The sequence below is a fragment of the Papilio polytes genome, unplaced genomic scaffold (genome assembly GCF_000836215.1).
Source record: "Papilio polytes unplaced genomic scaffold, Ppol_1.0 DF822178.1, whole genome shotgun sequence".
NCBI lineage: Eukaryota > Metazoa > Arthropoda > Insecta > Lepidoptera > Papilionidae > Papilio > Papilio polytes.
In genome coordinates, this window is record NW_013527026.1 from 3,178,875 (window position 1) to 3,192,438 (window position 13,564).

Genomic DNA, 13,564 nt, shown 5'->3' on the forward strand with positions numbered 1-13,564 from the left:
AATGCAAAACCTTATCCAACAAATATATCAAGTTAAATAAATAACAGACGAAAATGTTTTAATTGGCTCAAACGCTCAAATACAAAAAATAAACTGTTTGATATTTCGCCTTTCACAAATAAATGTCTACAATTTATGCTAGGTATTTAGAGAAATTAATAATATTAACTTATTAATTTAATACTATAATCTCGAAATATTTAAAAAAGAAACATTATTCACCTAAGAATTGTTGTATCCTCCTGTGAAAATAGACCCATGTTCCTGAGACAGGGAAATATACAAATCAAATGGAACAATTTCTTGTACCGACCCTTCTTAAAGGAATTTGGAGAGGGATTGAACAAATAGGTATACTTACTATCGAGGTCCTTTTATTTATTGCAGTAAACTAGCTCGTAGACTTTGGGAATCGTGGCGAAATCTCAGTATCGACTTTAAGAAGCTTTACTCGAAATGTAGATAACAAAAGTTACGACACCAAACAACAAATTGTACTTATTTAAATTAAGGTAACAAGGGAGCTCGGAGTAATTTGAGTGGTGTGGAAATGAGATGCAAATTCGTTGTTACCCTGCGAATGAAATTTCACGTTATTAGTAATCTAGTCTCCGGCTATCGGACGGACCACACGAAGCTACTTTAAACTGTTATATTAACTTCTACAGGCCTACTTACAGTATCTTTAACACTACTTTAGCATTTGATCCGATAATCAGCGGCAAATAATCTGTTATTTAAGCCGTTATAGAAATTTCCTTTATCAAATATCACGTTAGAAAAACCAAATAAAGCCTGGAATATGTGGACGTCGGTATAATTTTACTAATGCTTGTGGAATACTTGTGGTGTGAAATAAAGTCGAGATTAGTTGACGAAATACAGTGAAGAAACTACACATTTTCCCACAACATTTCACACCAAATACTTAAAGGTCAAGGTAGCGATATATTGTACAAAAAGGCGTTGTGCGTATCAAGTTAGCTATTTATGAATACGTACTTGAAAACTACAGATTCGTATTATTTATAAGAGTATTTCTGGTAAATGCCAATTTCAGTCAAACGAAAATCAACAAAACAAACATGTTTTAATTTATATTTGACTTAAAATATATACATACTTTGATGAAATGTCGATATTCAAGTTATTTAGTTAAAAATTAATTAATAACTAGACAATTTAGTGCAATAAATTGCTACTAAACATAATAAAAATATTTGCACAGCTGTTAAGACTGAAAAAACTAGATATAAGGTATAAGTCAAATAAAACCTAAAATCCATACATTTATTCTCGGAATCTGAAAACAAACCTAAATCGGACTGAAGGTAATAATGTAAAAAGTAAAATTATTTTAGTACCAGAAACAGAAAGAAATTTTCTCCGAAACGCTTACGGAAAGCTCGCGCTATTATAAAGTAATATTGGTTCGACCTCAGCAAATATTAAAGGCTCTTCAGTTGGCGTGTGAAAAGCCGATAACATGTAAAATTGCTTTAGTAATTTTAAAAAAGGTCCTCTTTGCTCATTACCAAAGCCAGTGTCGATATTTGACTGTAACTTTTGACCCTCTCACACACGCACAAGGTCCTACCTGTTCTGTGCACGAAATTCTTTAGATAGATCGCCTGAAAGAATTATGACGGCCATCTGACCGTCCGATCACACTCTTACATCTCGCCCCAATAACTTTAACATCTTTATTACTTTAACCTTCGTATTTTAGTTTATACATTACTAAACGAAGAACACGTACGATACTATGATCATTACTATTTGACAAAAAAATAAATTAAACAAAATTATTTGCCTTATTTATATCGGAATGTAAATGCAAACAGAAAATATACCTAATATTCTGAAAATAAGTTCGAAGGTCAAAATGTTTATTAACTTCTGAGTTTAGTTCTAGCACAAAGTTTATTTGCATTAAATGTTAAAATGTTATCATAAGAAGAAACAAGCTTAGTGTAAATACATTTAATGCTTAAATAACAGTAATAAAGTAAGACAAAACTAGAAATAAAACAATGCTAATTGACGTTAAGACTGGAAGATTTAAGATAAGAGAGCTGACCACGGACTGGGGATTAAGATATTCTGGTGTAAGGAACCAGAAATAGCGGCGAAAATCGACGGCTTTGTTTTTGTTTCGTTATTTTATTGTACTGTCGAATAGCTCCGACTATAAATTTTGGTACAATGGGAATTACGTTAGACATTATATAAATTCTTTATAAATTTCAAGCTACTCTCTCGGCTTTATTTGATATTTTTATTATTAAAAAGAATTGCTAACAGTGTTTACGCTACGGAGTGGCCTAGACAGTTGAGATAAGCTAATAGGTTAATGTAAAAAATAATTGTATTACGTGTGCAGACTCTCTTGAGTATATTATTTTTATTTTAAATCTAGATTATTCGATACAAAGCTTTGTCAGTGAATATTATTAACTTATTTCTAGAACGTTTTCTATAAACTTGTGTTTTATCTGAGTATACATGTTATGTATTATTTATTGAAATATTTTAGTACATAATTGAACATAACTTAATGTTTAGTATCGTTTAAATTATTAATAAAATATTCCATTTTTGCCAAGTTTACGAAACACTTTTATGCGAAGAAAATCCAACATTCTTATAGAGTGAAACCCTCAACCTTTCCACTACTAGCTACTTAGTCACGCAAATCCTCTTCATTTTTGCTGAGTTTCTATGTATCAAATAACTACATGATATCCGCCATTTTATTCCAATCAATTGTATCAGCTTTGTTCATGTTTATATAAATTTCACGACAGTAAAACCTTTAATGTTATTTGATGTTCAAATAAAGACGACATCATGTTAGATGAATACTATATTAAAATTATTTGAATTACATATCTCTGTGATTACATAGTATTATAATGTTTAAATTTATTAAAACCTTAAACGACTATGTTAATAACCTTACATAATACTGACATTTTTATAACTTCTTTACTTATAAATACAAAGATGGCTAAGCATTTTGTAGTTTTACAAATTATGAAAATGACCTTACATAATACCTATCACGATAGGGAAGACAAAGTTGGTAATTACTATTTGGCACACTTTTGGCTCTCCTTTCGCTTCATTTACATCTTAATCTTACAAATATTATAATCTGTAATAATTATAGTGTAGGAATATGAGTTCTTTTTGCCATAGTTAGTTATAACCATGCATAGGTAAATATGATTTTCATAACAATTAACAAAGACCTAGTTAACTGCGCGATGTATTTGTGTTGTTTACACGTCACATGCCTGCGGCGCAACACAACAACTCGCCGCGACGCCGACGGGCGCCGCCTTTGATCTCATTAAAATTACGTTACTCACGCTAACCTCTTTTTCCTTACCTGCAAACATTCGAATAATCGATATGAACATCATTGTGGTGAATCAAGTTTCATATACTATTACGTAACAATAACTCAGTGCCAGGTGAATTTTATGAGGTTTGAATAGTAAATACCATATGTTACGAGACTACATATGTAACCTAGCATCGAACTTTGCGTTCCAGGCTTTTCAAATAATCTATGACTTATAACGGTAAAATCAAGACACAAACTTGTCCTTCCACAGTGCATAGTGCTGATTATCCGCGACTAACGTTGTCAAATTAAGTTGAAGAATTGACGTTCATTGCTTGGCTGGTTGTACTTGTTGATCATCAGCGTCGGTCTGCAGAATCATGTACTGTAATAGCACGCCTTAAGAATTCTCAAAAAGCAAATGTATAATACGTCATTTTTTTTGTAAAAAGCAATGTGCCTTTTGAGTATTTTCTGAAAAAAATCCTATTGAAGTTTGAGATTGATCTGGCGAATTGTTTCAAATATCTACGAGTATGTAACAAAAAGGTTAATACGCATGACTTTCAACTAACAAACAGACAACAGATTACGGTAACTATGGAATTTGTAAATTAACATTTGTGCTGATGTAAACCCAAGAATTTACATGCAACGTGTAAATTCGTTAGAATAGCGAGAGGACAACGCTATGTATTTAATTTGTAAGATATGCAGATAGCTGACCGCGCACCGCGCACCGTGCACCGCGTCGTTAGCATGCCTTCCTTCCTTCCGCAAAGGTAAATAATTGAAATTATTAGTTCCATCTAAATTAAAATCTACAATTTAGGGCTTGTCCCACCACTTTATATATTGTCTGATAACAATCCAACGTGTAAAATATGTGATGAGAATATCGGATTTTTGTTACTATATCTGACAGTGACGTCATTTTCAAACTATCTAAGCCCCTATCAGCGGGTGGTGGGACAGGCCCTTAATCTTTTAAATAAAGGTTTAAACATACGTTTAATATAATACACTACATAATATTATTAGAGAGCTCATAGCTTTATCTTACTCATAATGTATCATTTAGGAAGCATAAATTCTATAGTTTGTAGTTTTAAACATTTAACAATGATAATATATTGTTATAAAATCTCCCACGTTTAATCCAAGATAAATCGAATTTATTTCAAAAAAAGTCAGTGTTAATAAAATCATACACTACATTAACGAGACTGTTCATTCTTTTTAATTAAACTTCCGATAAAATAATGCTTTGTAAATTACACAGACTCAGTGTACGGGAAAAATCCGTGCGAGCTTTTCAAGTGTGCGGTTAAGCTTCACTTGAAGCGTGGTTTATGTTTTGATTGCAGAAAGTGAGATAAAAGAAATGAACGAAAAAAATATTACTTTATTATTAGCCTTATTTATTAATATTTCTTTTTAACAACAGAATTTCCATGTCTTCAAATTTTGTGTATTGAAGATAACTTAATTGTTATGCCAAAAATTATAATTATTGGTTATATTTTACAATTTTTATTGTGAGCACTATACGAATAAAATAAATAACGAAAATGTGTTTGTAAAATGAATAAACTGTTAGTTCAAAGGTTGATGTGCTACTATAAACTTCGCAGCCATTTAGGTGCACCGCGGGGATCTCAAAAATTGTTTTACCACCAACTTAAAATATTCAAACTGCACGAAATATTTTTATATTTTTAAAAGCAGCTGTACCATACTGATAATGATATTTCTTTTCACTTATCAAGACATTGTTTAATGTTTTTAAGTCTCAAATATGCACATATTACAACTTAATTTTATGTTGTTTTTTTCGTAGTTTTCCAAATATTTACACATATTTTTAGCTGCTATAATTTATTTAAAACTAGCTTTCGTCCGCGACTCCGTCCGCGTGGAATAAAAAAAACAAAAACGAGTAGCGTATGTGTTTTTCCAGACTATCCTCTATATCTATACTAAATTTAATCAAAATCGGTTCAGCCGTTAAGAGTACAAACTCTAACAAACATCCATGATCCTCTCATCTATCCATCTAAACTTTAGCATTTGTAATGTTAATATGATTAGTATGATTTCATCACAATTAAGATTATACATTTACCTACATCATTCATCACCAGCTTACTGTACGTCCCCACCGAGGGGCTCGGAGGCTACCCTAATAAGGGGTGACTAGGCCATAGTCAACCACGCTGGCCAAGTGCGGGTTGGTTGACTTCCCACATATCTTTGAATTTCTTCGCCGATATGTACAGGTTGCACCACGATGTTTTCCTTCACCGTAAGAACGTCGGGTAAATTATGTACATATGAAAATTCGAAAAATCGAAAATCACATTGGTACATGGCGGGATTCGAACCCAAGACCTGTAGATTACTAGTCAAGTGTTCAAACCACTGAGCCACCGACGCTCTTTATAGAAGAGTACATTGTATGAATTATGTGAAATCTCCCATTCTCATCACTATTCCAAAACTAATAGTCTCAACACCATTTCATAACTTTAAAATAACATAACTAACTAACCAGAATACGCAAAGATCACTAATTTTGTGAACTAAAAGCACTAAATCCTCATATCTCGAATTTGGAGCCAAAGTCATCGAACGACCAACCTTTACTAATAACATCTGTAATAATACTTAGATGTCGCTAAATTTTAATCTTTTTCTTTATATATGAATCGAAATTGGAACTCTATTTAAAGTGATAAAAGAAAAAACTCCATCACAGTTACTATTCTAGAAAATGTAAAGAAGATGTAACTAAATTAAAAATAGTCCCAGCAAGCACTCCCTAAACGGTTGCCTAAAAAATCTGAGCGTTTTGTATGAAGTTTTTACTTTTATAAAACAAAAAGTGAGCCGACGGCAGACATTAACCTGATTACAGTCACTTTTAAACATTAGCGGTATCACTAGAGGTAATCGCAACTCCGCTCACAAAAACTCGCTAAAACTCACAAAATATTAAGACATTTTAAGCGTAGTTTTAATTATTAAGGTATACTTAGATTCTAATTAGTTTTTTAATTCATAGTTTTTCTAAATTAAGTTCAGTAGTTCCTAAGCAACTTCAGTAATATTCAAAACTTGATAGCTAAATGAAAACTTATATATTTATTGATCTACACCTACACCTTACTAGTAATAATACTATGCGAATAAATGCGAAGGTTTAGATGGATGTTTGTTAGAGTTTGTAGCCTAAACGGCTGAACGGATCTCAATGAAATTTGGCATAGACATAAAGATTAGTCTGGAAGAACACATAGACTACTCAATTTTTTTAATGCCTTTTTGATAAACCTTTGTAACAAAAAATTCAAATCTCACATAAAAATGAGTAATCATCTCTATGTACGCAGAAATGATTTATTTCCTTATTTTAGGTATAATATCAATTTCTGTTTAATTTAACTACATGATATTAACTTGTTTATTAATGTTAACTTCATTTTGATAGTATTTTAATAAATTATGTAAAACGTTAAACCGCGCGGTGGTCACATACATGTGTTTGTTCCAAGAATTAATAAGTGAAGTTAAAATATGTTTTAATTAAGTTTACGAATCCAGTGAACAGATGTTATGTAATATTGATAACACTATGTAAATTCAGCCATACACATCTATGGATAAAATTAATCTTACTACTTAAACAAAAGGTTTTATTAAGAAATAGAGAGCTAATAATATAATTTATTCCTCTTAACTCAAAGAATAAATAATGATAATCTAAAGTTAATATAATTAAGATTCCACAAACATAATTGAAAATATTAATCACTGTAACAAGCGTCAAGATATTTGAGACATCTAAGATTAATCAAGAATTTGAGATTAAGATGTTTGAGTAAAATTTAACAAAGAAGCCTGTAGTAATTTAGTTTGTATATGTAGCGCACCAAACATTTTTGGCTAACTGAAATGAGATATCTCAAAAGTAAAAATGAGAGTCCGAATTTAACGGAAATAAGGGAGATAAAAGAGAAAAGTCCTGGGATATAAAAAGTTGTCATTAAATTACGAACGTTGCTTTTCCGGCCGCATCACATCGACATAACATTAAAGTGTAACGACGACAGGAAATGGCGTCCATCATGTAGCGCTTACCTTTTTACTGTTCATCTTAAATGATATACATATCCGATGTAATGTTATCGCCCTTGATGTGCGTCAAGTATCGGTCAATGACCTTGTCATTCAACATATACGAGTGCTCTATGAAAAGTTCTATCGATCCTTTTTTAACGACACCACCAAAAATATTTTGCCTATCTAATAATACGAGTAAGTGTAATATCTAATAATTTAGCTTAATTTAAGAATCTTAATGTGCATTTGTACATTTTATATTATGTCGATATCCAGTTTTGGTCACAACCACGCCTTTATGAAATACCATCGAAAATAACCTTGTATTTAATTATACATTTCGAAGTTCCCATACTTTTTTGTTTGCCAATTAGTTTTTATTAAAAAATGTGTAAAATACCCAAATGGTAACTTGGAAAAAAACACTTTCAAGTGATAATTAAAGTAAATTAATTATTAAAAATAATTACATTGCGGAGATTGCTTCAATTTAAAGTACATCGCTAATTTATTATAAGCACAGAACAAACAAGATAACAGCTTACGCAAAACTATTATTTGGCTCATTTTATTGTTGTTAGTGAAAGTTAATGAGTCACTTTATAAAAGGAAAAGCGAGATCATGTGTTTTCTTAATCGTAAATTCACTTTAAACAGTTTTGTTTATTAAATTAAATAATTAACATTTTTTACAGTTCATTTTAGACATTCTATCTTAGAGGAATCTACAGTGGTTCTAGCATGAAAATAAGCTATAAAAGTTATGAATTAACACGTTTACTGTGCTAAGTAAAATCATAATTCTTCATCTGGTGCGGCGGCGGGCCAAAATGCGCTCACAATGTTTCCGCCAGTGGGTGGCAGGTCTTTCTAGACCCACCAGCACTAAGATAGATTAAATTGCTATAATAATTGTGAAAACATAATGTATACGTTTTAGGTTATGTAATATACACCTGAAATAATTGTTTCGCACTAGCGAGAGGGACATATTTTTATCTTCCGCACCAGCTTAAGTACCCCGTCAGGCTGATCTCGGTCTATTACACAGTGAAGCTGTTTACCTCATTGAAAAAAATGTTTGCAGCCGGTAGAAATCGAGCATGTATCATAGTAAACCGACAAATCTAATTCAAAATTTGTCGATGATGTTACGAATTCTTTGTTGCAAATGTTAGTACTAGGTCCCCAATACAAGTGATTTTGAAAATGTATGCGTTTTTCGGTTCTTATTCTTCGATGGAGTCTAATAGACCCTTATGAGGATACTTTATAGTTATCGTCATATACTACTCGAATTCCGTACTTATACGAAACTTAGAAAGAAATAGAAAAATCACGTATTATAAAACTTTGCCTTGTTAACGTTGAAAGTTCTAACAATAACAATAACGCTTATTTTTGTACTGAATGCGAAGTTGGAAGCGAGGTAACACAATATTTCCTTGGACTCATTATTTCGTATACTGACTTCTCACAGTACTTCTGTTTGTTGGTAGACAAATGCACTCAGTAAAGAGCTTTTAAACATTATGTAACATATATAACTAGAATCGTCAACATGTAAAGATTTACTATCACTTTATTGATGAGAGTTTTAAGTTTTATAAAAATAACAAAAACAGCAATTTTATTATTTTTTATTAATTTACAAACACAACTGGACGCAGACCTTACCCTCCTTATCACAAAGATCGATCACTTGCGGCCCACATACAGTGGACTACTGCAACCTTGACCTGATCCATCCATCTTACGGGAGGTCTGGTCTACCCATACTTCGTCTTGTGTGTCACCTTTCTGGATCCTTTTAGATTATTTCATTACATTTCATAGATGAATTAATATGTAACAGATCTCTTATATCTTTGGATGATGTTTTTTTTAACAAGCTGCGACATTCAAAATGATGACGTGATGCTTATCATATAGACATACGCAGTCACATTTCATAGATTAATTCAATATTAAAATACGAATATGCTCTGGAAAATTTTGTTTTCTCTCTACAAATTCTACATTATCGACATCTAATTCCATTTGAATTTACAACAAAGTATTACGAAAGCTTACTTCCGCCCTTTCATAAACCATCTTCTTTTTAAAACTTGTTTTATTTTATTTGACCACCAACTTCACGCTTCAAACTCGATTCCATTGAACTCGCTTAGGGTTTCGTTTTTTTTTTCGTAATAAAAAAGACTGAATTGAGCGGAAATGAAATAGCGCTAACCGGTTTCTTCGGCGCTCGGGACTCGGGACCGACGGAACGACCCTATATTTTTTACCGCGAATGCGACCAGCTTGATGACTTCAATGAAGCGGCGATACAATTCCATTCATTACACCGAGTTATGGCCGCTGTTTAAAATTTGTGATTTTAGACGGTTTTTATTAGGGACAATTGCTATCGCTTCGAGCTTTCGCGTCACTCGATGTCGTAATTTCTAAAAATATTGAACAATAAAAACGACCCTAATGACTCATTGTCTTCAGACGGAATTTATTCTAACCTCTCTATTTCTACTTAATGCGTAATCATAAAGATATTTAACCAGATTACGTAATGGAGATATGTAATGTAAATATATGCAATTAGTATTTAAAAAAGTTGATATAAGCTCTATCAACTGTGGGGTTTGTTTAAGTTATCAAAACAAGCGATTACTAATTTATATGTCTACCAAAGTAGACATTTGTTGTTTGTTAGAGATCCATTGTACTTATGTTACGACTATTGACCGTATAGACGAACCCAGTCAAATAATTACAGTATTTTTTAAAATCTCCTTACTCTTATGTAAGTGGTAATCTATAATATTTGGATTTTTGTATGTATTGAAATAACTCGAAACAATACTGGGCCGATTTCAAATATTCTTTCACAATTAAAAAGCTACGTTATCAGTGAGTTCCATAGGCTATATTTTTAACTTCACGCCAGCGAAGTCGCGAGCGACAGCTAGTTGTAATTATAATAGTTATTTATGATATATTATTGGTTTAGGAACTTACATACACTAAACACTTGAATTATTTTGATTTTATTCTTATTTACGTGTTCAACTTGTTTTATGGATATTTGTCTTCTATTGAAACTAAACTAAGCTAACCTACTTTATCTTATTTCCGTAGTTAAATATTTAACGAGGTTATTGTTAATATCTTTATGCATCATAAAAAAAGAAATTTCATTTTTATAGCGCGCAAACCTGTGAAAACACCTTGCGTTAACTTTTATTACAAAATAAAATGATGCCATTGTGATATTTACTTCGTTACCTTAAATGACTCTATAAACATTAATATGTGCATTAAAATGCACATATTAAATGTTAAAATGTAATTTTAAGTAGCAAAATCGATTATAGATTCTGTTGTTTTATTGTCCCAAAAGTTAAGAGGCTATAAAACTATTTTTTTCTTCTAATTAACACTCAGTATAAATAAATCATGTAATTGTTTGATTCGATGAGATAAAAACGTCAAAATCGCCTAAATTGAAAAGTTTGGCTACTTAGCTGACGCGTATTCTTTAGAAGTATTGAAGGATATGACCATTTAAACAAAAAATACAGTTTAATCGCCATGTTTATTTCTCATTTTGCTAATACTCTTTTTTCAACACAGTTTGACATACATCATCATACATCGAACAACATTCATCGTGCATTACAACAATTATTACAGGTTACTTAACCTCACTGGAAAATGTCTTTGGATAACTTGCTTCCATTTATTTATTCTCTTAAACTCATTATTACATAGGTTCAACATTCAGGATATAATTTTAATTTGTATATTTATAATTTATTTATTTGGCGATCAAAGATAATACCGTTCCGTATAACGATAAATTTACACTTATACTTCCATCATCTAATCAGTCGCGGATTCCTCAAACATTAGGACCCAATGAAACTTTCCACTAACCATCTAAATAATAATTTATATAATACAAAAACTATTACGCTAACAGTAACTAATCAGCTTAGTAGGTACGTATAGATTACACGCGCCACAATATTCTGTATACAATTAATATTTACATTTGAACAAGGTATGATTGAATTTTATACAATTTTTATATAATATTCAAACATCAGTAGCACAGCCATCGTGAAAGCCATCTTCTGTCGCAGGTCTGGTTATGGTTAGTACGCGTTTTAAAGCTGACACCGGGGGCAGCACTGGCGGGGCACGCTGCCACACGCGCAGTGTGCGCGCTCCCGTCGCGCCCTGTGCGCCTGCCGCAGCCGGCGGGCCGTAGTCTGGAGGATACGATGAATCTATCGGAGCTGTCGTCACACCTGTCATCGCATGTGATCGCGGAAAAGTTCGACTCATGTATCCCAATTCCTCTTGCGAACCGTTAACGCTGGAGTTTTCTATAATAGGAGTCCTATCTGTGTAATAACTAGGAAGCGCAGTACTCACTGCTCTTGCTAAACTGCTCGCCTGATTCATTTTTATTTGCTCCCAGAGACCCGACGGATATAATGAGTCTGAAGTTTCCCTAGCATATTCGCCGCTTCCAGGTCTTGCAACACTGTCCGGCCGAGTGTCGTTGATTAAGTCGGGATCGATGCCGGCGGAGATCGTTGGTGAAACCATTACAGGTCCTCCGGCCGTTACGATACTGCCTCTCCCTTCGTAGTGATTAGTAGTATAGGGCATGTCACCGACGCGCGGAGGCTTCACCACTGGGTTGCATTTTGTGTCATTATAATTTGGTGATTCCTGTCTGTTGGCTAATACAGCTACATGCGGCCTGTCGTTAGTTGTAGGATGTACTTCATTTCCTGACACCACTCTATCTAATGTGTTCGGAGTTTTGCTTTCACAAGATGGAGAAGGACGAAATCTTACAAATGTTATAAGTAAACCGAGGGAAATTACAACAATAAGCAAGAACAATGCGGCTCCCAGACTCGCAATTTGTGCGCTGTCTAATGACGCCATTCCTGCTATCTGGGAAACATGGACCGTGAAGTTAGCTTCCGCGTTGCCACCTTTGTTTTCTGCTACACAGTAAAACTCGATCGGATCCGAATCCTGCACATTTGTAAGAATTAGCGATGATTTCTTTTTCAATTCTCCCTCTTCCAGTATAATAATTTTTTGGTGGTTATTAAAGCTACTTCCATTTTGTAATAAACGGCCATTCCAATACCAATTAACGTTCGCGCTCGGCACGCCTTCCGTCTTACAAACAACAGTCGCATTTTCTCCAATTCTCGCAACAGCGTTTCTAGTGTTGGGTAAAATTTCTGGTTTACACGCAAACTCTTCTATTGTTAATTCCGAAAAAAGCTTATTAGTCAACCTCGCAGGAGACGAACATGTCGGAGTTGAAAGCAGTTTATGTTTCGCGAGCCACATCTTTAAATCTCTTAAACGACAATCACAAGTCCAAGGATTGTCAGATAAATCTATAACGCGAAGTTTCTCCAATTTCTCGAGAGAACTTAACGGTAAGTCCCGCAGATTGTTGTGGTTTAACTTCAAAGATTCTAGAGACCGTGAATTTCTGAAAGCGTCGGAAGCGATATCTCTAATATCGCATTTGGATAAATCAAGCTTCACGATACTCCCGAGACTGCTCAATGCCTCTGCATGTATTTTTATTATAGGGTTATGACTTAAAGTTAAATCTCGGAGAAAAGGAGCGTCTTTGAAGCTGCTTGATGGTACTTGAGTAAGTAAATTGTGGGACAGGTCTAATTCTACCAAATTAGTAAGGCCTTTAAAAGCCCGATCGTTTATTTGGCCAATATTGCAACTACGTAAATATACTCGCTGTAAATTAACAAGTCCCGTTCTAGCGAATGCTTCCTGGGGGAGGATTTGCAAATTATTTCCTGAAAGATCCAGCACTTGAGTAGCGGGGTCGACGGGCTCCGGCACCGTAATGAGGGCCCTGTCGACACATTCCACTGTTTGTTTGCCACCCTTCCATTTACACGCACACACCGGAGGGCACGATCCAGGCGGAGCGAATCCGGCCAAAATTGTTCCCCAAACCATAATGTTCACCACCACTATTAGCCACTTCATTTTGGTATTTACACAAGTTTGTTCCGTATTAAA

The 13,564-nt window shown here is 33.5% G+C and overlaps 1 protein-coding gene across 1 annotated transcript; it reads right to left on the reverse strand.

The window, feature by feature from the left end:
• Positions 1-11,047: 11,047 nt before the first annotated feature.
• Positions 11,048-13,558, reverse strand: LOC106106752 (leucine-rich repeat, immunoglobulin-like domain and transmembrane domain-containing protein 2). Its single transcript, XM_013287400.1, has one exon. It carries the CDS (start codon positions 13,529-13,531, stop codon positions 11,570-11,572), a length of 1,962 nt encoding a protein of 653 aa, XP_013142854.1. The 5' UTR covers positions 13,532-13,558; the 3' UTR covers positions 11,048-11,569.
• Between the last annotated feature and the right edge of the window lie 6 nt (positions 13,559-13,564).

Coding starts and splice junctions, on each gene's coding strand:
- LOC106106752 (XM_013287400.1), bottom strand. CDS start 13,531: ATGAAGTGGCTAATAGTGGTGGTGAACATTATGGTTTGGGGAACAATT.